General features: G+C 38.7%; 1 protein-coding gene across 8 annotated transcripts in view; it reads left to right on the top strand.

Annotated features, from left to right (window-relative positions):
* The window catches only part of KLHL13 (kelch like family member 13), a 405,144-nt gene that overhangs the window by 271,903 nt on the left and 106,557 nt on the right, over positions 1–26,684 (top strand). For 7 of the 8 annotated variants that reach the window (XM_021080434.1, XM_021080433.1, XM_021080423.1 and 4 more), the window contains one exon: positions 8,565–8,638. In XM_021080434.1, coding sequence (XP_020936093.1) covers positions 8,589–8,638 — 50 coding nt within the window. In that variant the 5' untranslated portion in view covers positions 8,565–8,588. Of the gene's footprint in view, positions 1–8,564; positions 8,639–26,684 lie in introns of those variants that run through there. The other variant, XM_021080425.1, reaches the window with a different exon arrangement.

The raw sequence follows: 26,684 nt of genomic DNA, 5'->3' as shown, positions 1-26,684 counted from the left end.
GTTCTGTTAACCCTTCGGTCTATCCCCAAATTAGTACCACACTGTTATAGTTACTATACCTTAATAGTACATCAAATGGGAAAGTTGCTTCCCCCTTATTTTTTTTAAATATTTGGACAATTTTTATGTGTTCACTTCTCCCAGAGAACTATAGATTCAACATGCAAAATATCCATCCCCCTCCATAAAAATTCTGACCCTTTGCTAATTTGATTGGAGTTGCATTGCATTTCTATATGAATTTTGAGGAAAATTTCTCTCTTTTCAAATAGTGTGTTTGTGTGTGTGTGTCCATGTATCCAGTTATTTGGGTCCTTTATTTTTTATGAACATCAGTACAGTTTTATTTTTTATAAGCCTTTCATATTTCTTTTTAAGTTAATTCCTAGTTATTTGACAAACTGGGTTGGAATATAAGACATCTATGTCTTCATGGAACTGATTTTCCTGTAGTGGGCATCTTGCTGTGTTAATTTTCCAGTTAATTCTTCTGGACTTTTTATAAAATCGTTCATGTTATCTGTAAATCTTAGTTCGTAAAGTGACATCCATGATCTAGCAGCGGCGGCATCCTTTTTGAACTTGTTAGAAAAGCAGAATCTCTGGACCCATCCCTCATCAACTGACTGAGAAACTGGGGATGGGGCCCAGCAATCTGTGTTTGCTACGCAGGTTTGAAGACCACTGATGTAAATAACAGTTTTTTTTTTCTTATCCAAATTTTCATGTCTCACCTCTTTTTTTTTTTTTTTTTTCCTTGCAAGGTGTGTGTGTGTAACAGAGTTCACATTCTGTTATGTAGAATGGATTATGTAGAATGGACTTTGACTGAAGAGGCTGAGACAAATTGCTAACTTTCCAGAGTAAGACTGGGGCAGGGAATGGTGAGAAATTAACTATCCTTATCCAGGTGAATGGGGGTTGGAGGTGGGAAACAAACTTAGCCTCAGAGAGAGCTTGATTGATGGAGAAAGATTAAGTATGTAATTTAGGTTAAGGATTTTTGGGAGTGATGGAGGGCGGTATGATTCAAAGTGAGACATGCTATAATGTCTCTCCTATAGATGAGGGTCATAAACACTATGAAATTGCAAGAAATGAAGCCAACTAAGCTTAGCTATTGACAATAAACGTTAGATGAAGTCTAGCCTTTGCCGAAGAGGGCAGCAATTATTAGAAAATCAAAATAGAATTGCATTAATACAAGTGTAATGACTTCAACCTTGGTAAAAAAAAACAAATGAGGCCATTAGCCATCAGTATATCCCAAAGGCATTCCTAAAGCCTATGAAGAGTGTCATCATGAAATGGGACTTCAGTGGATCACATTGAAGAAGGAAGGAGTGGTATTATTGCAAAAGGCAGTGGAACTGCATGGTGTAAGTGTGTGGTATATGCCTATATTAATAAAGAGCAAGATGGGGAGTTCCCGATGTGGCACAGTAGGAAACGAATTCGACTAGCATCCATGAGGACACAGCTTCCATTCCTGGCCTCACTCCAGTGAGTTAAGGATCCGGGGTAGCCCTGAGCTGTGGTGTAGGTTGCAGATGCAGCTTGGATCTGGTATTGCTGTGGCTGTAGCGTAGGCCGGCATCTACAGCTCCATTTCGCCCCCTAGCCTAGGAACCTCCATATGCTGTGAGTGCAGTCCTAAAAAGACAAAAAAAATTTTTTTAATAAAAAATTAAAATGTGGGAGTTCCCGTCATGGCGCAGTGGTTAACGAATTTGACTAGGAACCATGAGGTTGTGGGTTTGATCCCTGGCCTTGCTCAGTGGGTTAAGGATCCGGTGTTGCCATAAGCTGTGGTGTACGTTGCAGACACGGCTCGGATCCCACATTCCTGTGGCTGTGGTGTAGGCAGGTGGCTATGGCTCTGATTCGACCCCTAGCCTGGGAACCTCCATATGCCTCGGAAGCAGCCCAAGAAATGGCAAAAAGACAAAAAAAAAAAAAAAAATTAAAATGTGGATAACAAACTATTTCTCAAAGAATACAGTTGTGGCTCTTAAATTTCCAAATTTTGCAAGTTCAAAATTATTTGATTTTTTAGTGATGCTGCTATATATAACTTGATTTCGAGAAATGCAATTATGTATATTTTGCAGGTTTTTAAAAAATTTTGTAGAGATTAGCACTTTTTACTATCAGCTTTTCTTTTCTTATCACGGTACTAACTTCAAAATTTTGGTTGAAGATGAACGATTATAGAAACTCTTAAAATTTCTTTTATGTAACAATGGTTTGGTTCATAAGCAGGGCTTTCCTTACATGGTGTGAAATTGGCTAGGCATATCTCAAATCTCTTTATTTTTTAAAGCTGTTAGTTCTTAGGTAGGGTAGGAAAGAGAGACCATGGATTTTAATTAAATGCCAAGTCATAAACTGGAATCTCTCTTTGAAATATTATCTAATCCTGTGACAGGTGATTGAGAAATATTAGATTTGAGAATTACTTAAAATAAATGCTTAAGAGTAAAATTGGTTGAACTTATGCAAGAAATCTCAACATTGGGAACAGTCTTGTCAGTTTTATTTCTTGTGCTCTAAGTCGAATATTTTAAAACCACAGCTAGGTCTTTGTCAGGTGTGTGCTCTGAGTAGTGATTAGTTTCTCTTTTATTCATCAGAGTATTTATGGCCATGGACAAGTGTGTGTTTTTAATTACAATGTGTGTCTGGTTATATATTTTTCCTGTCTTTTTTTTTTTTTTTTTTTTTAATGCTGGCCTTTCTATGTCATGTCTTGTCTGCTTATCTACATATTTCTACTTTAGGGTAGAGATACTGTACTTTTTTATTTCTTTCTAATTAAAACGTTTCAGAGGGAAAAGTACAGAGACCAATGTAACAAACACTCATATAATCGCCATTTAGCTATGTAATGCCTTAACTTTTTTTGCCATTTTTGTTTCAGATCCTTAGCAAAATGTTAGATGCAGGTCCAGTTCCTAGTGTTTCCCTCCCCAATTGCATCCTTCTCCCTTCCTCTCTGGAAGTAATTGCCATCCCAAATTTGTTTATCACTCTCATGAATATGTTTATGCCTTTTCTATATATGTATGTGTATTATGTGTTATTCTGGTGTTGTCCTATGTGCTTTTGAAATTTATTCCATAGTTTTCTATTTCTTCCGTTTACTTTTTTTTTTTTTTTTTTTTTTTTTTGTGGCTGCATCCTTGACATGTGAAAGTTCCCAGGCCAGGGCTTGAAGCTGCACCACAGCAGTGACAACCCTGGATCTTTAACCCACCGAGCCACCAGGGAACTCCTTCAGTTTACATTTTTAATGTAATGCTTTTCAGATTTACCTGCTCTAGTATCTCCCGTTCTGAAAACAAAACATTAGCTACCTCTATCCTGTATCCCCCTCCATCTACCACCTTCTTTATATGTCTTCCTAAGAGTCGTGTGTGCTCGTTTCCTCTCTTCATTCTCTCTTGAACCCACAGTAATGAGCCTTTTCTCCACCATTCTGTGTAAACAGCTCTTATCAAAGTGTCCAGTGACCTCCGGGTTCCTACACTGGGTGGTTATTTTCCATTCTTGCTTAACCCTCCAGCAGCATCTGGCACACTTGGTTGCTCCTTTCTTCTTGTGACACTTTAGTTTACCTTCTGGATTACTCTACCTCCCTGGCTTTCATCCTAGCTCCTGGTGACTCCTTCTTACGCCTTTTGAAGCATTCTCAATATTTTTTTTTATTTTGAAATAAATCAAACAGAAAAATATACAATAAAAAGTGATCATCTTGTGATGATCATTGTACAACTATAAATGTAATAAAATGCATTGAGCAATAAAAAAATAACATTCATGGGTTTATGACTCAAAAAAAAAAAAAAAGGAAAGTGACCATCTCTCCCTGCTTCCTCTTTAAAACCCATCTTCCCTCTTACTAATGAAAAATAGAGGAGTTCCCGCCGTGGCGCAGTGGTTAACGAATCCGACTAGGAACCATGAGGTTTCTGGTTCCATCCCTGGCCTCGCTCAGCGGGTTAAGGATCCGGCATTGCCTCGAGCTGTGGTGTAGGTTGCAGACGCGGCTCGGATCCCACGTTGCTGTGGCTCTGGCGTAGGCCGGCGCTACAGCTCTGATTCGACCCCTAGCCTGGGAACCTCCATATGCCGCGGGAGCGGCCCAAAGAAATAGCAAAAAGACCAAAAAAAAAAAAAAAAATAGAAACAGGCTTCATTTGTGTGTTTGTGAATTTCGTAGGTGGAAGCAGTGCCTCATTTTAAATGTCAATTATTTGTTTATTAATGATTTGTGTTTTGTATGCACTTTGCATTTATATTATTTGCTCACTTTTGCTATAGTATTATACTGGTTTTACTGCTTAAGTGGGTGTGTTTCTGTGTGAAAGTTAAAATCATTAACTCTTTGTTGTCTGTCCTGTGTATTGTGAATTTTTTTTCCTAGTTTATCAAATGCCGTTTGACTTTGTGGTATTTTTGAAGTATAGAGTTCTAATTTTTTGCTGCAGTCAGATTTTACAGTTTTTTCCTAATTCTTGGTTTCTGGGTGCTACTTACCTTGTCCACTGAATCATTATAAATAATCTCAACGTGGGTTCTCTTTGGTACTGCTTCAAAGCTTCCTTTGTTACCTTTAAATCTTCAGTCTATTTGGAATTGATTTAGTGTATGAAGCGCAGTAGTGTACAACCTATTTATTTTTCTAAGTGACTACCTGATTGTACCCCAATCGTTTAATCATCTCTATTTCTCATACTCACTTGAAGGCCAACTTCACTGTAGAATAATTCCTTAATGTATTTGAATTCCTCACAAGTTCTTAAAAGTATTCATTTTTGTTTTATTTTTCAAACCACTTCAGTGTAGTTCTCCCCACTCATACTGAACTATTTTTTTTTTTTTTGGTCACTACTGTGGCGTATGAAAGTTTCTGGCCAGGGATCCAACCCACACCACAGCAGTGACAATGCTGGATCCTTAACCCACTGAGCCACCAGGGAACTCCAAACTGCTCTTGAAAAAAAGGTCACCGTTGACTTTATAGCTGTCAAGTCATTTAGCTGTATCTTACTTGGTCTGGGCAGAACTTGAAACGACCACTCTTCTTCTGAACTACCCTTCTTCTTTTCACAATTCTCTTAGTTTCCCTCCTACCTATTGTCTCTTATGATTTTTTAATGGCTGCACCTGCAGCATATGGACGTTCGCAGGCCAGGGATTGAGTCCAAGCCACGTCTACGACTTAACAGCAGTTGCGGTGATGCCAGATCCTTTAACCCACTGTGCCAGGATGGGGATCAAACCCAAGCCTCTGCAACGACCCAAGCAGCTGCAGTCAGAGTCTTTTTTTTTTTTTTTTTTTTTTTTTTGTCTTTTTATCTTTTTGCCTTTTCTAGGGCCACTCCCACAGCATTTGGAGGTTCCCAGGCTAGGGATCTAATCAGAGCTGTAGCTGCTGGTCTACACCACAGCCACAGCAATGCCAGATCCAAGCCGTGTTTGCGACCTACACCACAGCTCATGGCAATGCTGGATCCTTAACCCGCTGAGCAATGCCAGGGATCGAACCCGCAACCTCATGGTTCCTTGTCAGATTCATTAACTACCGAGCCATGACGGGATCTCCTGCAGTCAGATTCTTAACACATTGCACCACAGTGGTTACTTTGTCTTCCTCTGTTTCTTGCACAAAAGTGTTCTTAGGATTAATCTTTTCCTGGCAAAGATTAATATTTCCCAGTCTCATCACTTGAGCTATTACTAAACTGGCTAAATATGCCTATATTTTCATTTCTACTTCCAACCTAAATCTAGACCTGTATTTCTGATTTTCTACTAGATACCATAGGGTGTGCCCTGGGTTACTTCCATTTGTCTATACAAACCATTGTTCTTTTCAATATTTTTCCTTCTTTCTCTACTCTGCTTTACTTGATATCATCACCATTTCCCCTTGTTAACTAAATAGACTTTTATCTTTGATATGTCTCCTTATTCCTTTAAAATCTGTCTGTGATCTGTCATAAGTCCTAGTTTCCCTGGCTATCCCAGTAGTCCTTGTCTTTGCTCTCATTTCATGCCTACACTTTGGAAGTAGTTTCTCACTGGTCTTCACACTTCCATTCTCTGTCTCTGAACCACCCCCAACATTGCAGGCAGTGTTAATTTTCTAATACATTTATTTGATCATATGAACTTCCTGGTTAAAAACAGTCGGTTTCATTTATATCAGTGCGTTTATTTCAAATGCATTGATCACATGCATTTATTTCCTGTCTCTTGCTAATTCCGTTAAAATGAGAGAAATGAAGTGGAAAAATTCAAAAGGACAAAGAAAGCAGGAGGGGAAACACTGACAGATGTAAGGTTGAAACTGATTTTTTACTTAGAGGAAAGGAAATAACAGCTTCAATATCTTCCACTACATGAACTTTTTTGGGAGAAACCAACTCATTCTTCCCATGGAGCTCCTAATATTTCAAGACTTGGAGGCACCTAATGGGAAGGCAGGAATGAGTCATGAGATTGAAAACATGGGCTGTTCCTTGAAAGCTCTTAAAATAAATGGCTGACGTCTCATGTACCATCACCTCTTTTGTGCTCCTCTGGAGACCAGAGGTTTTTATCTGGAGAATTTGATGAGCGAGCCCCTCAGAGATCCAGGTGCAGCTGTGGGATTGCTGGAAACAGTGGGATTAAGGGAAAGTTTGCCTACCTAATTTTGGGACCTATATGTTCTACCCTAGATGCAGTGGGCGAAAAGTTTCATGAATTAATTATTTTCACATTCCTAGATTCCTAATAGTAATCTAGATACAGTTCTTTCTCTTGGCATGTCTTCTAAAACATTGCGTAGCCAAAACAAAATTACAATTTCTCAACATCTCAAAATTCTCTCCCTGGTTAAACATTTTTAGAAAAGGTAAGTCAAAGGTCAGATGACTTTGAGATGATTAAAATTTTTAAATTTCTTTAGGCTGCCCAATTTCTTTACTTGTAATAACAGGATTATAAGCAGAGAAGTAGGATTGTGAAAATAAATATGAATGCTATGTTGTCATTTGATTTGATTCTTTTTTAGAGTTATGAAGACCCAAGAAAATAGAGTACAGTTGCCCCTTGAGCAACACAGGAGTTAGGGGCCCGGACCCCCAAGCACTTGAAAATCCATATAGTGCTTTGTCTGCCTCAAAAACAAAGGAATTAGTAAATGATTCACCCAAGGGCAGGAAGTTGAAACAGTTTGGACAGAATCAGCACTCAGACCCTAGTTGTTTTTATCCCATGTAATGTGCTATCTGATAGAACACAAAATGTTTCCCACACTTAGTTAATTTAAAGCTCAGTAAAATGAAAATGCAGATACCGTTTATTGGAAAAAAAATCTACATATAAGTGGACCTGCACAGTTCAAACCTGTGTAGTTCAAGGGTCAGCTGTACTTTTTTCCCTTCTACTTCTTTTGCTTTTGCCCCTAAATTAAGGGGCAGGTGAAGGCAGGGAATAATGAAGAAAACCTTTTTTTCTGTAGCTTAATTATTTTAGGTTTTCACATAGTTTTATAACAAATGTAATTATATGAACAGACTAAATTGGATACTATACATTTTTTTATCTTTCCAATGCAATATATTGATTTTATTAACAAGAAACATTTCCGTAAATTATACATTTTTGCTTCCCAATGTATTTGAAATTAATAGACTACATTAAGTATACTCTATATCTCCAATGCAAAGCATCCACATTACTAAAAACAAATGCGTTATCGTTTACTACCCCTCACGGGCTCTTTTCCAATAAAAAACAACCATTCCTATCCCTATTACCTATTTTATATCTTTAAGTTAGGTTTTAAATTATTATATGTTTCTATCCTTAATTTTGACCAACCACTTCTAAAATTGTGTGCCCTCGCAATGAGATCCTGCTGTATAGCACTGGGAACTGTATCTAGTCGCTTGTAGTGGAGCATGATGGAGGATGATGTGAGAAAAAGAATGTGTATATGTATAGATATGTGACTGGGTCACTTTGCTGTACAGTAGAAAATTGACAGAACACTGTAAACCAGCTATAATGGAAAAAATAAAAATCGCTTTTAAAAAACTAAACCACAACAACAATAAATAAATAAAGTTGTGGGCCCTGCATATGGGCTTCTCAGGCCTCAAGTTCCCCTCATAACACGGGATTTAGTGCTGTCTCTGAATCTCCTTGGCAAACTCTTGGCTTCTAACTTCTCTTGTTAAACCCAACTTTACACAGACTCTTCAGGTCTTCTGACTCTCATTTAATCCAACTTCCTGTATACATGGCTGTTTTTCTGTAAATACTGTTTGGCTAATGATGTCACACAAAGTCTGTCAATGCTATTTAATGATACAGTATTGAATTTTGTTGAATGTTGACTATTGCAAGCTCAGTTTCTTTTCATAAGTTATAATATGGACATTAGTGTACGTGGGCATACATTTTGCCTTTCTATTGCAAAATATGTAAAATATTACAAAGTTAGCATAATTTGACATTTCTCGTATTGATTTTCATAATAAATATTGACTTCTTTTCCTCCTGAACAGGTCATTATCCAACTTTTAGAGGTGATGGATCATCTGCATAGAGGGGAATCAGTTGCTGCAATACTCCGTAACCGGTACATTTATGGAAGCAATTGCTTTATGTTCTATAATGTCTCTCCTGCTTATTTATTTATCTAACATAATTGGTACTCAATAAATATTTGTTGAGGGGGTTCCCTTCGTGGCTCAGTGGTTAACGAACCTGATTAGGAACCATGACGATGCAGGTTCGATCCCTGGCCTCGCTCAGTGGGTTAAAGATCCGGCATTGCTGTGGGGTAGGTCACAGATGCGGCTGGGATCCTGAGTTGCTGTGGCTCTGGTGTAGGCTGGCAGCTACAGCTCTGATAGATCCCTAGCCTGGGAACCTCCATATGCCATGGGTGTGGCCCTAAAAGGGAAATAAAATAAATAATAAAAAATAAATATTTGTTGAATACCTGGCATAAAATAAAACCATTTGCTATATGAGTGAATAAAAGAATGAGTGACAAAGAAATGAAACAAAGCACATGTTAATGGCTGTGTGTTCTGAGCTAATGAAAAAATAGAAAATATAATTAGAAATCAAATCGGTATAAATTGTGAACACCTGGAATTCAGTCAGTGGCGCTCTTGATTTGAATTTTTAGTTTTAAAGCATATCAATGAATAAATACTGGCATTCATTGCTTACAAATAGATGTTTCAACAAAGTATTTTTTAAAATAGTGTTGCTCTGTGATTGTGTATACATTTCTGTTATTTAAAGTTCCATTTAAAACTTTTTCAGGAAGTTATGAGAAATTCAGAGCTTCCTCTGATAATTTAGGATTTTAAATTTGTGATTTAAAGAAACACGCTTTTACTTTGTAGGTGTGAACGAGTATCCCCTATTTCCAATAGTTTAATTATACAATTTGGGTGAAATATTTGAAATAATATGCTGGGATTGTCTATATCATGGTTCTGACAGTTACTAGTGTAGTCTTGGTTAAGTTTCTTAATTGCTTTGTGCCTTTACTTCCCCATCTCTGAATTGCGGATAATGATAATACCTGTATCTCAAGATTGTTTTGAGGATTAAATAAGTATCTATGGGGTGTGTGTGTGTGTGTGTGTGTGTGTGTGTGTGTGTGTGTGTGTGTAGAGGTGGAGAGGGAGAAGGGGGAAGAGAGAGAGAGCGTGAGCACCTAGTAAATAATATGTGGCATATCATTGCTTGTGTTGAAATATAAATGTGGGATTTTAACTATTTTGAAAGTGTACCAGAGTTCCCGTCATGGCACAATGGTTAAGGAATCGGACTAGGAACTATGAGGTTGCAAGTTCAATCCCTGGCCTCGCTCAGTGGGTTAAGGATCCGGCGTTGCCGTGAGCTGTCGTGTAGGTCTCAGAAGTGGCTCAGATCCCTAATTGCTTTGGCTGTGGTGTAGGCTGGCAGCTGCAGCTCCGATTTGACCCCGTAGCCTGGCAACCTCATATGCCACAGGTGCAGCCCTAAAAAGCAAAATAAATAAATAAATAAATAAAAACACAAAAAATAAAAAAAATAAGAGACAGGCTCATATACCATAAAAGTTAAGACTTAAAACACCTTCTGGAGTTCCCGTCATGGCGCAGTGGTTAACGAATTCGACTAGGAACCATGAGGTTGCGGGTTCGATCCCTGCCCTTGCTCAGTGGGTTAACAATCCGGCGTTGCTGTGAGCTGTGGTGTAGGTTGCAGACACGGTTCGGATCCCGCGTTGCTGTGGCTGTGGTGTAGGCCGGCAGCTGCAGCTCCAATTCGACCCCTATTCGACCCCTAGCCTGGGAACCTCCATATGCCGCGGGAGCGGCCCAAGAAATGGCAAAAAGACAAAACAAAAACTAAAACCTTCTTAGTTGATGGAATTTTAATATGAGTTTTAAATATAGTTGGATATAAGATAAGAATAAAAAACCAATAATTTTATCTACATCAGAAATAGCCATTTAAAATATACAATGGGAAATAATTCATTTACGAAAGCCACAAAACATAAATATTTAGTAATAACCCCAACAAAAATTTCTAGGACCCATATGAAGAAAATTTTTTCAATGTAATAGAAAGATAGGAAAGAAGGTATTTTTTAAATGGAGGTGGAAAAATAGACATACCATGGTCCTCCATTAAAAGACTAAAATTTGGGAAGTTTCCACTGGGGTGCAACAGGATGGGTAGTGTCCCTGGAGCAGAGGGACACAGGTTTGTTACCAACCTGGCTCAATGGGTTAAGGATCCAGCATGTAGGCTGCAACTGTGGCTTGGATCTGACCCCTGGCCCAGGAACTCCATATGCCACAGGGTGGCCTAAAAAGAAAGAAAAAAAGAGACCCATGGCATGTGGAGGTTTCCAGGCTAGAGGTCGAATCGGAGCTGCAGCTACAGGCCTACGCCACAGCCACAGCAACACAGGATGCAAGCCGCATCTGCGACCTAATCACAGCTCATGGCAACACTGGATCCTTAACCCACTGAGGCCAGAGATCAAACCTGTGTCCTCATGGATCTAGTCAGATTTGTTTCCACTGAGCCACGATGGGAACTCCAATTTGTTCTGTCTAAAATGCAACAAACATTTGTTGTGTAATTGCTAAGTGTTAAATACTTTCATATGCTAAAATATGATGAAAAGAAATGAATCTTTGTTCTCATTGAACTTATATTTTGATGAAGGTTGGGGTGGGGTCAGATAAAAACCAAATATATATATGTATACACACACACACACACACACACACACATATATATATGAAATTTCATATGAAAAGTTAATAAACTAGGTAGAAAGATAAAGAATTAAGAGTGGAAGGTGGCAGTGCAGAAGAGCATTATAATAGCTCATTCGTCTTAGATATTTTTTGTCTTAAACGATCTACTATTCATCGTACGTTTTACCCTATTTGAAATTTTATTCCAGTGATTCGTGAGGTACCGAGAGAGGTCAGCCATATGTGGCTTGCTTTGCTGCAAACAGCATCTAAATATGAATATCATCCTTATGTGCACTTTAGGGTAACATCAGGGAGGGCAGATTTTGGTGAGAGTCACCCAACTGGTGTTGCAGTGGTGGTGTGTTCTGATAGGGTTTCTAGCTGTGATAAGGATTTCTGCAATGAGGCATAAAGCTCTGATACTGTTTTAGTTTTCTAAAAGTACCCTTTGATAAATAAAACACAGTACGTAATATTGTCTGGTATTTGTAATACAGGAAAGAGAGTGCCAAACACTATATAGTCAGATTTTCATCCCTTTAACAAATATCATGCACCACTTACTTTGCAAGGTGTTAGGGGTATGGCATGGTTCTCTGCCAGTTAGGTGACTATTGTAGTAGTCAAAAAAAGAATTGAGGAGAGTCTGCCCAAATGTGATGGCAGTGGGAATGAAGAAGAAGGGAGGGGATAGAGTTATGAAATATTTAGGGATAAATTTAACAATACTTGGCATACAACTAGATTCTTCTCACTCTAATTAAAGTGATTTTTAAAATTACTTGTCTGATGGAAACAACCTAAATGTCCATCAACAGATTATTGGATTAAGAAGATGTGGTATATATACACAATGGAATACTACTCAGCCATAAAAAAGAACAAAATAATGCCATGTGCAGCAACATGCATGGAACTAGAGACTCTCATGCTACCATATGATTTCACTTATATCTGGAATCTCATAGAGGACACAGATGAACCTTTCCACAGAAAAGAAAATCATAGATGTGGAGAACAGACTTGTGCTTGCCGAGGGGGAGGGAATGGGATGTGTTGGGAGTTTGGGGTTAGTAGATGGAAACTACTGCCTTCAGAATGGATAAGCAATGAGATCCTGCTGTATAGCACTGGCAACTATAACTAGTCACTTATGATGGATCATGATAATGTGAGAAAAAAGAAGCTATACATGTATGTGTAACTGGGTCACTTTGCTGCACAGTAGGAAATTGACAACATTGTAAACCAGTTATAACGGAAAAAATAAAAATCATTATAAAATGGCTATAGGGAGTTTGAAAAAATAATAAAATAAAAATAAATAAATAAAATTACCTGTCTAATAACGTGGTCTAGACTTCCCTTTCCTGTCTCAGACTATTAAAATACTACCTGTCCCTCAAGACCCAGGTCAAATTCCATGTCCTATCTATCAGCCTTCCTTGATCAGTGCAGGCAGATGATCAGGAAGGTCTCTTTGCTTCTGAACTGTTTTTTTTTTTTTTTTTCCCTCCTGCAATGAATTTTATCACATTCGGTTTTGCATTGAAATAATTTGAGCATGTCTTTGTTTACAGCATCATATAAGGGAGCTCTTTCACAGAGTGACTACTTGTATCCAATGTATATTTATATCATATTGTATATAATGCATGGTTGTGTACATAATAAGCATTCATTAATATTTGTAGAAGCTACGTTTATCGACAGTTGTTCCTGATGATTTCATTTGGTAAAATTGTTTGGGATGGTTTTGTTTCCCACAGTCAACTCTTACTAATAGTTAAGTAATTGAATATCAAACGACAATCATTAAAACTGTAAAATAGACTAACAAAATTATTACAGATTCTAGGAATAAGTATAGACTTTTACTGGCTTAATATATAATCATGTCTTTTTATTCTTTTTAGAAGTATTTTTTTTTTTTGTCTTTTTGTCTTTTTTGTCTTTTAAGGGCCATACCTATGGCATATGGAGGTTCCCAGACTAGGGGTCAAATTGGAGCTGCAGCTGCTGGCCTATGCCACAGCCACAGCAACCCAGGATCCAAGCCATGTGTGCGACCTACACCATAGCTCACAGCAATGCTGGATCCTTAACCCACTGAGACCAGGGATTGAACCTACATCCTCATGGATCCTAGTTAGGTTCGTTAACCACTGACCATGACAGGAACTCCTAAATTTGTTTTTAATAAAGTATAGTTGATTTACAGGGTTGTGTCAACTTCTGCTATACAGCAAAGTGACCCAGTCATTCATATATACATATATATATCCTTTTTCTCCTACTATTTTCCCTCATGTTCTATCACAAGAGATTGGACATAGTTCCCCATGCTATACAGTAGACCTCATTGCTTATCCATTGTAAATGTAGTAGTTTGCATCTACTAACCCCAAACTCCCAGTCCATCCCACTCCCTCCCCTTCCCCCTTGCAACCACAAGTCTGTTCTCTATGTCTGTGAGTTTGTTTCTGTTTTGTACATAGGCTCATTTGTGCCGTATTTTAGAGTCCATGTGTAAGTTTTATGACATGGTACTTGTCTTTCTCTTTCGAACTTAATTCACTTCATATGAGAATCTCTAATTGCATCCATGTTGCTTCAAATGGTATTATTTTGTTCCTTTTTATGGCTGAGTAGTATTCTATTGTATATATGTACCACATCTTCTTAACCCATTCATCTGTCAGTTGACATTTAGGTTGTTTCTGTGTCTTGACTATTGTGAATAGCATTGCTCTGAACATATGGGTGCATGTATCTTTTTGTGTATTTTTGTCTGGATATATGCCCAGGAATTGGATTGCTGGATCATATGGTAGTTCTATATTATAATTACTTCTTAATAGTATGTGATGTCAAGGGAATCCAGTGATTTCATTCTGGTCAAGTGATATTTTAAAATATTTAGCCTTTTCTCTTTGTCAAGCACTGTCCTCATCAGTAAAATTGAAGGACTGGAAGGTCTCAGTCTTCCTTTTGGTTTTAAAAGTCTGGAATTATTTCTTTAAACCTAAGCACATAGTAGGTGATAAATAAACACATCTTTGATTAACCTTGAGGATGATCTGTCATCGAAGATAAGTCCTTTTATTACTGTTTTCACAATTTGTCTTTATAAACTTCATGAAGATATGATTTTCTATACTTTCAAAGATTGAAAATTTATGAGGATCTAGTTTTAACTTTGCTAAATTAAGGGAATCAATGATTAAAAAAAGTTAAATTTTAGGCTAGAAGATGCCTGTAAGGATTACAATATGAGGGTAATGCACATATTTCTGAGGCCAGTTGCAATTTATACAATGGATTTTATTTTGGCTAAGAAATTCTGTAGGTCTTAGTACCCATTATTATTGTTACATTATATTGCAGTAGGTGCATGTTTGTCAGAATGTTCCTTTCACTGAAAAAAAAAATGCATATCTTTATACAAAGGACATGAACTTGATAGTAATGTTGCATATTTGATCTTTCCAGAGGAATGTCCAGGCCATAGAAAGTGTTTCTGTTTCTGGAAAAAGGAATTACTACCCTGATTCCTCTTCCTCTTTCAATGTCTTGAATGTTCCTGTTGATAATTCTGTATGTATTCTCCCTAGTCTTTCTGGGACATTTCCTCTGTAGCCATTACCTCAATCCCAAACTCTAAGTGAAGATCTTAAAGTGTTTATTTCGATTTAACTTTTAAATCTTTTTCAGGCATCAGAAACTAAGAAGGTCTGTATTCCTCTTTCCATGAGTTTGTTCACTTGTTTTGACTCTACAAGGAATACACATTTATTATAGAACACTTAAAAATAGCAAATTATATACATTTATACAGGGGAAAATAATCAAAGGTAACTTTACTAACCCCTTTAATGCATTTTCACTTTAGTCTTTTGGTGAATTTTATTTTATTTATTTATTTTTCTGTCTTTTTTGGACCACACTCATAGCATATGAAGGTTCCCAGGCTAGGGATCCAATCAGAGCTGCAGCCACCAGCCTATGCCCCAGCCACAGCAATGTGAGATCTGAGCCATGTCTGCGACCTACACCACAGCTCATGGCGATGCCAGATCCTTAACCCACTGAACGAGGCCAGGGATCGAACCCATGTCCTCATGAATAGTAGTTGGGTTCTTAATCACTGAGCCATGATGGGAACTCCCCTTTTGGTGAATTTTAAAGTGTAGCTGAGCTCGTAATTATTGAACATGTTCTGGTTATAAGTATTGTGCTTAAGAGCAGAGGCTTTGAAGTCTTCCAAATACAGTTTCAAATCCAGCTTTGCTACTTACTAGCCGTGTGAACTTTTGAAAAGTTCTTCACCTCTCTGAATCTGTTTCCTCATCTATGAAATAAAAGAGTGTCACTGTATGGGATTATCCTGAGAATAAAATAAAATGTTTGTAAGATCGTCACATTCCTGGCACATGGTAAATTCTACAGTAAACAGAAGTACTTACGGCTTTATTACACTGTGTATCATGTCTGCATCCCACTGTTTTTCTTAGTTGTATCATGAACATTTTCATGTGTCAATAAAAATTTGTAGTAAATATAATAGCTGCAAAGTATAAAAACTCTTTCTTGGTGCAAATGATTTTTAAATATTAAATATTTAGGGTAGTTCCCGTCGTGGCTCAGTGGTTAACGAATCTAAGAACCATGAGGTTGCGGGTTCAATCCCTGGCCTTGCTCAGTGGGTTAAGGATCCGGTGTTGCCATAAGCTGTGGTGTAGGTCGCAGACGCGGCTTAGATCCCGCATTGCTGTGGCTGTGGTGTAGGCCGGAGGCTACAACTCCGATTCGACCCCTAGCCTGGGAACCTCCATATGCCGCAGGAGCGGCCCAAGAAATGGCAAAAAGACAAAAAATAAAATAAAATAAAATGGAATAGAATAGAATAGAATAGAATAGAATAGAATAGAATAGAATAGAATAGAATAGAATAGAATAGAATAGAATAAAATAAATAAAAATTAAATATTAAATATTTAGGTTGAATCTACTTTTAGGTGTTCTCATTTTATTATCTTCCACATCTTTCATTTTTCTCTCCTGGCTTTAATATTTATCTTTTTCCTTCTGTTTAATGAATTTTTTGTATAAATGTGTCAGATCTTTTTTTTACTCCTTCTGATATACATTCTGGTTGTTACTCTGGTTTCATTTCCTTGCAGTTGAGCAATATAATTTATTGCTTTCCTCATCTGATCATGTTATCTTATTTGGTTTCCTCTTCCTGCTTTATTGAAGTCTGTTTTCTTGTTCTCCTGAATGTGCCAAAGGTGACTCCTGTATGAAAGCATTTACAGAGTTCTGCTCTTTCTCTGAGTAAGATGACAAATTCCTTTTCCATGTTTTTCAATACATTTTCATTGCCCCCAGGCTAATTGTTTTTCTCTTTGTTTATTCTCAAAGGAAGAAAGAGTCCTCAAATGGCCTTTGCACCGGCTTTTCCTTTTGTCTGAAACATTCTTCCCTATGGTCTTTGTGTGGCTGGTTTTTCTTACTGTCAGATCTCCACTTAAATATCCACTAAAAGGTTTTCTTTGACCACCCACTCTTTTAATTTTTTTTTTTTTTTTTTTTTTTTTGTCTTTTCCAGGGCCACACCAGCAGCATATGGAGGTTCCCAGGCTAGGGGTCTGTAGCCACCGGCCTAGGCTACAGCCACAACATCTCAGGATCCAAGCCTCGTCTGCAACTTACACCACAGCTCACAGCAACGCTGTATCCTTAACCCACTGAGCGGGGCCAGGGGTCGAACCCACAAGCCCATCGTTCCTAGTTGGATTTGTTAGCCACTGAACCATAATGGGAACTCCTGATCACCCACTCTAAAGTGGCCACTTGTTTAGTAGCACACCCCTTAGTTTAATTCTCTGCATGAATCATCACTATCACTATTAGCTATTTTCCTTCTTTGTTCATTATCTGTCCCCTTTTGCTAAAATAGAAGCTCTAGGAGGGCAGGGATCTTATCTATATTGTTGATTATTTTAGCACCTACCACCGTGTCTTGTACATATTAGTTCATTCAGTAAATATTTGGGTTTTTTTTTTTTGAGTTTTTTTCTTTCAGTTTTACTGAGATATAATTGATGTATAGCACTGTTTAAGATATACAGCATCATGATTTAACTTATTTATATCATGAAATGATTGTTATAATAAGTTTAGTGAACATTATCTCATATAGATACAAAATTAAGGACAAACGATTTTTTGTTCTCGTGATGAGAAAGAACTCTCAGAATTTACCTAATAACTTCCACATATATCAGTGTTAATTATATTTATCATGTTATACTCTATGTTTTTAGTACTTACTTTTTTTTTTTTTTTGTCTTTTTTTTAAGGGCTGTACCCAAGGCATATGGAGGTTCCCAGGCAAGGGGTCTAATTGGAGCTGTTGCCACTGGCCTACACCACAGCCACAGCAACACCAGATCCGAGCCGAGTCTTTGACCTACACCACAGCTCATGGCAACGCCAGATCCTTAACCCACTAAGCAAGGCCAGGGATCGAACCCGCAACCTCATTGTTCCTAGTCAGATTTGTTTCCGCTATGCCACAACAGGAACTCCCTAGTACTTATTATCTTATAACTGGGAATTTGTACCTTTTTGCTGCCTTGATCCAATTCCCTCTCCCTACTCCCCACCCCTAATAACCACAAATCTGATTTCTTTTACTATGAATTTTTTTTGAAGTATAGTTGACCTACAATACTATGTTAGTTCCTGTTGTACAACAAAGTGATTTGGTATTTCTGTACATTTTATTTTATTTTCATAGTATTTTTTTATTACTCAATTATATTTATAGTTGTACAACAATCATCACAACCCAATTTTACAGCATTTCCATCCCAAACCCCAGCCCATCACCCCCCCAGCCTTTGGAAACCATAAGTTTTTCAAAATCTGTGAGTCAGTCTCTATTCTGCAAAGAAATTCATTGTGTCCTTTTTTAAAATTCCACGTGTAAGTGATAGCATTTGATGTTGGTGTCTGTCTCACTGACTTCACTTTGCTCAGTAAGTATTTGCCAAATGAATGAATTAAACATTACCCCTCTAAGTGCTCTTAGGTGCTAAACCAACTCCTTCCTTAGAGTTTTACCCATGAGCCAATACTTACAGAAATAAATGACTGAAATAAATAATGGAGGAGACAATTCTTCCTTACAGAAAAATTTCAAATTATATCTATGTATGAGTGTATGTTTTTATGTGTACATTTCTCTCCTCCAACAGATAGAACTCCATCTATCTCTCCCCTTGAGTATGGACTTAATGATTTTCTTTCCAAAAGAAGGAGTTTGGAAAGGAAAAAATAATACCTTTATAGTTAAGCAACCTGTTAGAGACTTAATAATGGCCTTCTAAAGATGTCTCCATATTAATCCACAGAACCTGTGACTGATACTGTATATGTTAGAAACGGACTTTGCAGATGTGATCAAGTTAAGGACCTTGAGATGGGGAGATTATCCTGGACTATCCAGGAGAGCCCAGTGTAATCACAAGGGTCCTCATAAAAAGGCTGCAAGAGGATTCGGAGTCAGAAAAAGGAGCTGTGGAGTTCCCGTCTTGGCTCAGCAGAAATGAATCTGACTAGTATCCATGAGGATGCAGGTTCAATCCCTGGCCTCGCTCAGTGGGTTAAGGATCCAGCGTTGCCTTGAGCTGTGGTGTAGGTGACAGATGCAGCTTGGATCTGGTGTTGCTGTAGCTGTGGTATAGGCCAGCGGCTGCAGCTCCATTTCAACTTCTAGCCTAGGAACTTCCATATGCCACAGGTGTGGCCCTAAAAAGACCAAAGGAAAAAAAGAAAAAGGAAAAGGAGATGTGATGATGGAAAGAGAGTTTGGAGCTCCGCTGTTTGAAGATGTAGGAAGGTGTCAATGAGCCATGGAATGCAGGGTCTGGAAGCTGAATGAGGCAAAGAAACAAATTCACCTCTCGAGCCTTGCCAATGCCTTGATTCTAGAATTCTGGCCTCCCAAACTATAAGAGAATCAATTTGTGTTGTTTGACACTACTAAGATTGTAGTAATTTTTCACAGCAGCAATAAGAAATGAATACACCATATTTCCAGAGCCTGACACACAGGCTTCCCTGTATATTCCTCCCAATGGCCATAATTTCTGACTTGATACAAACACAAGAGAGGTATCAGGAGTGTGGACAGTGGGAAGGAGCAGCACCTTTGCCTGGGCTCAGCTTTTTATACCTGTGCTCTTTTTCCTCACCTTTTTGTGTCTCGAAGATATTAAGTGGGAAGTTGGAGGCAGCAGGATGAGAGGCAATTAGCTCTTTGCTAGTTGGACACTCATGTCTTCATCTTAAAGTTGTTCTTACCCAATTACATAATTTATGCTCACTGTGGAGTATTTGGAAAAAATTTGGAAAAGTATAATTCCACTGCCCTGAAAGCACTGTGAATATTTTGAAACTCATAAATACAAGTGTTTATTCAATGTGAGGATTCACTGGCCTTGCAGACACGACGGGTCCAATCCCACCTCATCTCTGCCCCCTGCACCTGCCTCCTCATCTGTGGTCTTGGCCTCACTTGATGACACCACCATTCACCCAGAAAGTTGGCCATTGTCCTGATTCTTCTTTCTTTCTCATTCCCCATATCGAGTCAGTCACCACTTCCCATGTCTCCTTCCTAATTATTTCTCCAATCCACCCCCCTGCTGCTTTCATCTTATTACCACCTGCTTATTTCAGGCCCATATAATTTGTCACCTAGATCTTTATAATATCCTTCTAAACCAGTTTTTCATCCTCTAGTCTTAAACCTCTTTTACCTTCTACCTCCCCCTCCCCTTCCAGCCCATCCCTCCTGAAGCAGCTATATGTAATGTAAATACGTATGTTCCTATCATTTCCTGGAATGTAAATACGTATGTTTGTATCATGTCCTTGTTTAGATTTCCTCACTGGCTTGCAGTGCAGCAAGGCCTTTCATGTGGCTCCTCTCCACCTCCCCAGCCTCATCTCCTGCCTAGAGCACACGTTGTAACCTCCCCTAACATTGGGAGGTGATGTGTGATGTTTCCATCCCACTTTCTGGTACATCTTCTCCCTGGTTGTTGGCCTAACCAACTCCTGTTTAACCTTCAAGACCCAACAGTACATTCACTGACATATACTCCATTCCTCTTCCAAATAGAATTAGGTATTCTTTTCTTATGGGTTCCAAGCATCGACTCTAATTTCAATGGTGGTGATAGTGGCAGTTGAAGTCCCCAATAGTAGCACTCGTTGTATTGGAATAGTCATTGTAAAAGCTAACACTTACATAGCATTTATGTTGTGCCAGGTTTGAACATATATATATTCTATATTCCAGATTTATCTTATTCTCATAATACCCTCATGAAGAAGGTACTGGCATTATTCTCATTCTACAAATGATGTTGATGCACCAGAAAAGTTGAAGTAAGTTGTCCAGGGTCATACAGCTAATAAGCATGGATGCAGGGCTGACACCCAGGAAGTTCAGCTCAGAGTCTGTGCATTTCTTTTTTATTTTTTTGCTTTTTAGGGCTGCACCTGCAGCATATGGAGGTTCCCAGGCTAGGGGTCGAATCAGAGCTGTAGCTGCTGGTCTACACCACAGCCACAGCAATGTGGGATCTGAGCCACGTCTGCGACCCACACCACAGCTCATGGTAATGCAGGATCCTTAACCTACCGAGCAAGGCCAGGAATCGAACTTGCACGCCCATGGACACTAGTCAGATTCATTAACCGCTGAGCCACAACATGAACTCCCGAGTCTGTGCATTTAACCATATGTTTGTCTGTCTCCTTCCCTGGGTTGTGAACTCCCTCAGAACTTCTTACCTACTCCCCAGGATGTTGACCCTAAGGCCAAGGCATTTCTGCTGTATTTTGGGTGTGCATGCATATTAACTAATAAGGAGCTTAAGTGCTATAAATTAATTGGGAACCTGGAAGTTGGTAAAAGTAAGTTTTTCTTTAATATGTTTTCACATCTCTCCTTTTCCAGTCTTTCAGTTTTTCCCCTTTTCATTTTCCCAACAATTGCAGTTGCTTGTTAAATATTACGTAAAATTTCCAAAGGCTTCTGAACCACAGTTGGATCATGGGTTGCATGGAACTAGGAACATGGACCCATGAAATAATTCAGGGCCTTAATTCACGTGGATGCTTTTTAAAAACATACAGTCAGGTTACAAAGTTTTCCTTCGTCTTTTGCTTATCAGTGTTTTGTGATATTTTGGCTTCCTATCTCCTAACACTATTTTTCCAACCTTGCTGCCTTTTAGATGAAAATGAACAGAAAAAGAAGAGTATCTTTTCTCTTTCCTGGAAGGAAGCAGTACTCATCCTTTGGATTATAGTTTCTGTGCCTCCCTTTGGGTGTTAGCGCTGACAGTTTAAAGCTTTGTGACCCTCAGGCAGCCTTATCATGGATCTCCGCGGAGAGCCCAAGGCCGGAATCTGCCATTGAGGGGAAGGAAACGGTCCTCCTCCCTTCCCTGAATCTCCTTCTCTGATTTATTATGAAATAAAGTCTCCTGAAGGTGGAGACATTTTCCTTTATCAGCACAGCAGGGCATAGCTGACATGGATTGGAGCCCCAGATAGCTAGAAAGAAATCCTCTGGTGATTTCAGCAATCTGTTTTCCGGGAAACGGAATAACAGGCGGCAGCGTGAATTTGAATTAAACTTGTTGCTTTTGACAGAGCTGTGCCTAGATATAGACAGTGTCATTTATTTTTCTTGGCGCGTTATTGAAAATAGTATTATGTAACTTGGAATTTGTCTGAGATCAGCCACTGTCTGGAGTTGGCAGGTCCCTCAGGCTTGGCTTAGCTCCCACGTTTGCCTTCTCAACTTTGGCTGTGGCTGCTGGAGTCAGTGGGAGGCCACCTAGGACACACTTTGCTCTCTAGGTTCCCTGAGGCAGTGCCGTTTGATCTCCGGACCCTCCAGTTGGGACCCTTCTTGTTACATTTTTCCTTTGACCATGTGACATGAAGGGGAAAGTGCATAAATATTAGCTTTTGATCCTATGCTCCTACCCATTCCCTTTCAGGGTAGTTCTTGTACCTCATGGACCCTTCTGTTGAAAAGGCAGAATGAGTTTGCAAGTCCCTGATTTCTGGCTCTGCCAACCTAACACAGCAATTTATTTAATATGCTACCAGTTTCTTTTCTTTCTCCTTTTTTTTTTTTTCCCCAGAGCAGAGTACTTTCTTTCTCCTGTCTTGAAAATTAATAAGATGATATGCTTGAATTGCCTTGTTCTCCCTGGAAGGTAGACCCTAAAGCAATTCAAGTTGATTTTTTTTTTTTAAACACACAGCCAGATTTATTTATTTATTTATTTATTGTCTTTTTGCTATTTCTTGGGCCGCTCCTGCGGCATATGGAGGTTCCCAGGGTAGGGGTCTAATCAGAGCTGTAGCCACAGGCCTACGCCAGAGCCACAGCAACACGGGATCCGAGCCGCGTCTGCAACCTACACCACAGCTCACGGCAACGCCGGATCATCAACCCACTAAGCAAGGGCAGGGACCGAACCCGCAACCTCATGGTTCCTAGTTGGATTTGTTAACCACTGCGCCACCACGGGAACTCCCAAGTTGATTTTTGAAAGGAGTTGAAAACAGAGTTAGGGCCATTTGTTTTTCTAAGAGTAGTTGTGGCTCCACACAAAATAAATAAATAAATAAATAAATAAAGAGAGGCTGCATTTCTTTGGAGATAGAACAAGATTGTAGAGATATTGTTCCAACCCTTTTAAATATAAGAAGACATGGAAATCCCACCGGCAAAGGTGAGAGAGATTTTCCCAAGTTCACCTCACAAGGAAAAGAGCCAATGCACAAGTACCCGGGTTTTCTGACATAAAGTGTTGTTTTTAACCTCAGAAACCTACATTTTGCACATTTAAAGCAAAAAAAAAAAGTTGCTATATTTAAATATATTGTCAGATTTTCGGTATTGTATAGTGTGTAAATTTTATATGTACAGTTAAAATGATATATGTAGTCTTTATCATTATATGTGTAAAATACTTTTGGCTAAATAGTTCAAGTGGTTTCTGGGGGATGGATAAGTATTAATAAGGGAATTAATACTTTAATTACGGTGAAAGAATGTCTTACTCTAATAATCAGTAGCAGGTAGGGAGATAGATAAAAACAGATGGAAACTTAACCCCAGTCAGTGTCCTAAATGTTATTGCAAGCACTATTCTTGGCCATACACATATACTTAATTACACATCTGCATCTGGACACAGCTCTTGCTGTTATGAATATTGTTAATTCAATTTTGACTTATTCTTTGGGGCTCAGTCATTTTGTTTCCCCTAAAACAGATTGCTAAAACCATCTATTTCTTTCCGGCTGTCTGTAGCCTCATGTATTAGTTTCCCCTTGTCGCTGTAACAAATAATCACAGCTCTCAGTGCTTACAACAACACAGATCTATTATCCTAAAATTCTGGAGGTCATGGGGCTAAAGTCAAGGTATAGGCAGGGCTGTGTCCCTTTTGGATGGAGTCTCCGAGGGAGAATCTGTTTCCTTGCCTTTCTCAGCCTCCAGCCGCTGCCTGCACTCCTTTGCTCTCTTCCTCCATCTTCAAAGCCAGCCCTGGTGGCCTGTGTTCATCTCACATCTCATCACTTGGAACTCTTCTGCTTCCTTCTTCCAGTTTTAAGAATGCTTATGATTATATTGAGCCCACTGAAACAATCCAGGATAATTCCCCTCATCTGATGGCCCTTAATTTCACCTTATTTGCAAAGTTTGTTTTGCCTTGTCAAGTAACATATTCACAGGCCCTGAGGATTAGGCAATGCTCTGGGAAATTAGGCCTGCTCACCGCATCCATTTCGTGTCTACTCTACCATGCTGTGTGTTGGCCCTCTGAGGGTGTTAACGTAATGGCTCTTTTTCCATTTAAAAAATTATTTTCTAGGAGTTCCCGTCGTGGTGCAGTGGTTAACGAATCCGACTAGGAACCATGAGGTTGCGGGTTCGGTCCCTGCCCTTGCTCAGGGGGTTAACGATCCGGCGTTGCCGTGAGCTGTGGTGTAGGTTGCAGACGCGGCTCGGATCCCGAGTTGCTGTGGCTCTGGCGTAGGCCGGTGGCTACAGCTCCAATTCAACCCTTAGCCTGGGAACCTCCATATGCTGCGGGAGCGGCCCAAGAAATAGCAACAACAACAACAATAACAACAACAACAACCAAAAAAAAAAAGACAAAAAAATAAATAAAAAATTATTTTCTAAAACATTTATCACAAATTTTTATTCTAGTGCCCCTCATGTAGTTTCCCTTATTGAGAGAATTTATATCTATTATAGATGAAATATATCTGTATACATATATGTATATGAAAATTACAGACATCTTGGAAAGTCCAGTGAAGAAAATAAATCATACATTATTCCACTTTATCTAAGGTAAACCGGTTACTATGTTTACAAACATCCTTTCAGCCCTTTTTCAGGCATGTATTTTACGTGGTCATCATGTTTGAACAATTTTGTTTTATACAAAGTGATGCCATTAACACTTTCATATTGTTAATAATCTTAATAATCACCTTAGGAAAAATAGCATTTTTCTTATAAAATTAATCTGTTTATGGTAGAAAATTTAGAAAAGGCAGAAAAGTGTAAATAAAAAATAATTTCTAATGCCATTATTCAAATTTAACTTCTCTTTCATTTTTTAAATGGTTTTTAATTTTTCCATTATAGTTGCTTTACAGTGTTCTAACTTTTAACATTTAGGTGTATTTTGCTCCATCAGTTTTACCTTCCTTTTTTTTTTAACTAAAGCAAAATTAGACTTATACCTTACACATATTTTATATCATGTTTTTCTCTAATGCAATGATAATGCAATGTTAACATTTCCCCAAATTACTATTATATATTGTTCTAAATTGTATATTTTAAAATAAACTGTATTGCACCGATGGCCAAAAAACACATTAAAAAATGTTCAACATCACTAATTATTAGAAACATGCAAATTAAAACTACAATGAGGGAGTTCTCACTGTGGCACAGTGGGATTGGCAGTGTCTCTGGAACACTGGGACACAGGTTTAATCCCTGGCCCGGCACAGTGGGTTAAAGATTCAGCACTGCCTCAGCTGCAGCATAAGTTGAAACTGCAGCTCAGATCTGATCCTCATTCCAGGAACTCAATATGCCACAGGGCAGCCAAAAAGAAAAAAAAAAAAAAAAAAAAAAACATAAAAACTACAATGAGGTATTACCTCACACCAATCAGAATGACCATCATCAAAAAGTCTACAAACAGTTGGAGTTCCTGTCGTGGCTCAGTGGTTAACGAATCCGACTGGAAACCATGAGGTTTCTGGTTCCATCCCTGGCCTCACTCAGCGGGTTAAGGATCCGGCATTGCCTCTAGCTGTGGTGTAGGCCAGAGGCTACAGCTCCAATTAGACCCCTAGCCTGGGGTGCGGCCCTAGAAAAGACAAAAAGACCAAAAAAAAAAAAAAAAAGTCTACAAACAGTGAATGCTGGAGAGAGTGTGGAGAAAAGGGAACTCTCCTATACTGTTGGTGGGAATGTAAGTTGGTACAACCACTATGGAGAACAGTATGGAGGTTCCTCAGAAAACTAAGTATAGAGCTGCCATCTGATCCAGCATCTCACTCCTTGGCATATATTAGGAAAAAAACATAATTTGAAATACACCTCAATGTTCATTGCAATAGCCAAGACATGGAAGCAACCTAAATGTCCATTGACAGAGGAATGGATAAAGAAGATATGGTACATATATACAGTATTACTCAGGCATAAAAAAGAATGAAATAATGCCATTTGCAGCAACATGAATGAACCTAGAGATTATCGTATTGAGTGAAGTAAGTCAGACAGAAAAGACAAATATCATATCACTTATATGTGGAATCTAATTTAAAAAATGGGTTCCCGGGAGTTCCCGTCATGGCTCAGTGGTTAATGAATCCGACTGGGAACCATGAGGTTGCGGGTTCGATCCCTGCCCTTGCTCAGTGGGTTAATGATCCGGCGTTGCCGTGAGCTGTGGTGTAAGTCACAGATGCAGCTCGGATCTGGTGTGGCTGTGGCTGTGGTGTAGGCCAGCAGCTGCAGCTCCTATTTGACCCCTAGCCTGGGAATCTCCATATGCCTCAGGTGTGGCCCTAAAAAAACAAACAAACAAACAAAATTAAATTAAATTAAAATTTTAAAAAGATACAAAGAACTTACTTATAAAACAGAAATAAACTCACAGATTTCAAAAGCAATCTTATGGTTACCATAGCAGAAACCATGAGGGGGAGGGAGGAATTGGGAGGATGAGAATAAGATAGACACACACG

Source organism: Sus scrofa, chromosome X, assembly GCF_000003025.6.
Source record: "Sus scrofa isolate TJ Tabasco breed Duroc chromosome X, Sscrofa11.1, whole genome shotgun sequence".
Lineage (NCBI taxonomy): Eukaryota > Metazoa > Chordata > Mammalia > Artiodactyla > Suidae > Sus > Sus scrofa.
Note: the sequence above shows the minus strand (reverse complement) of the source record. Positions and strands in the feature narration are given on the sequence as shown.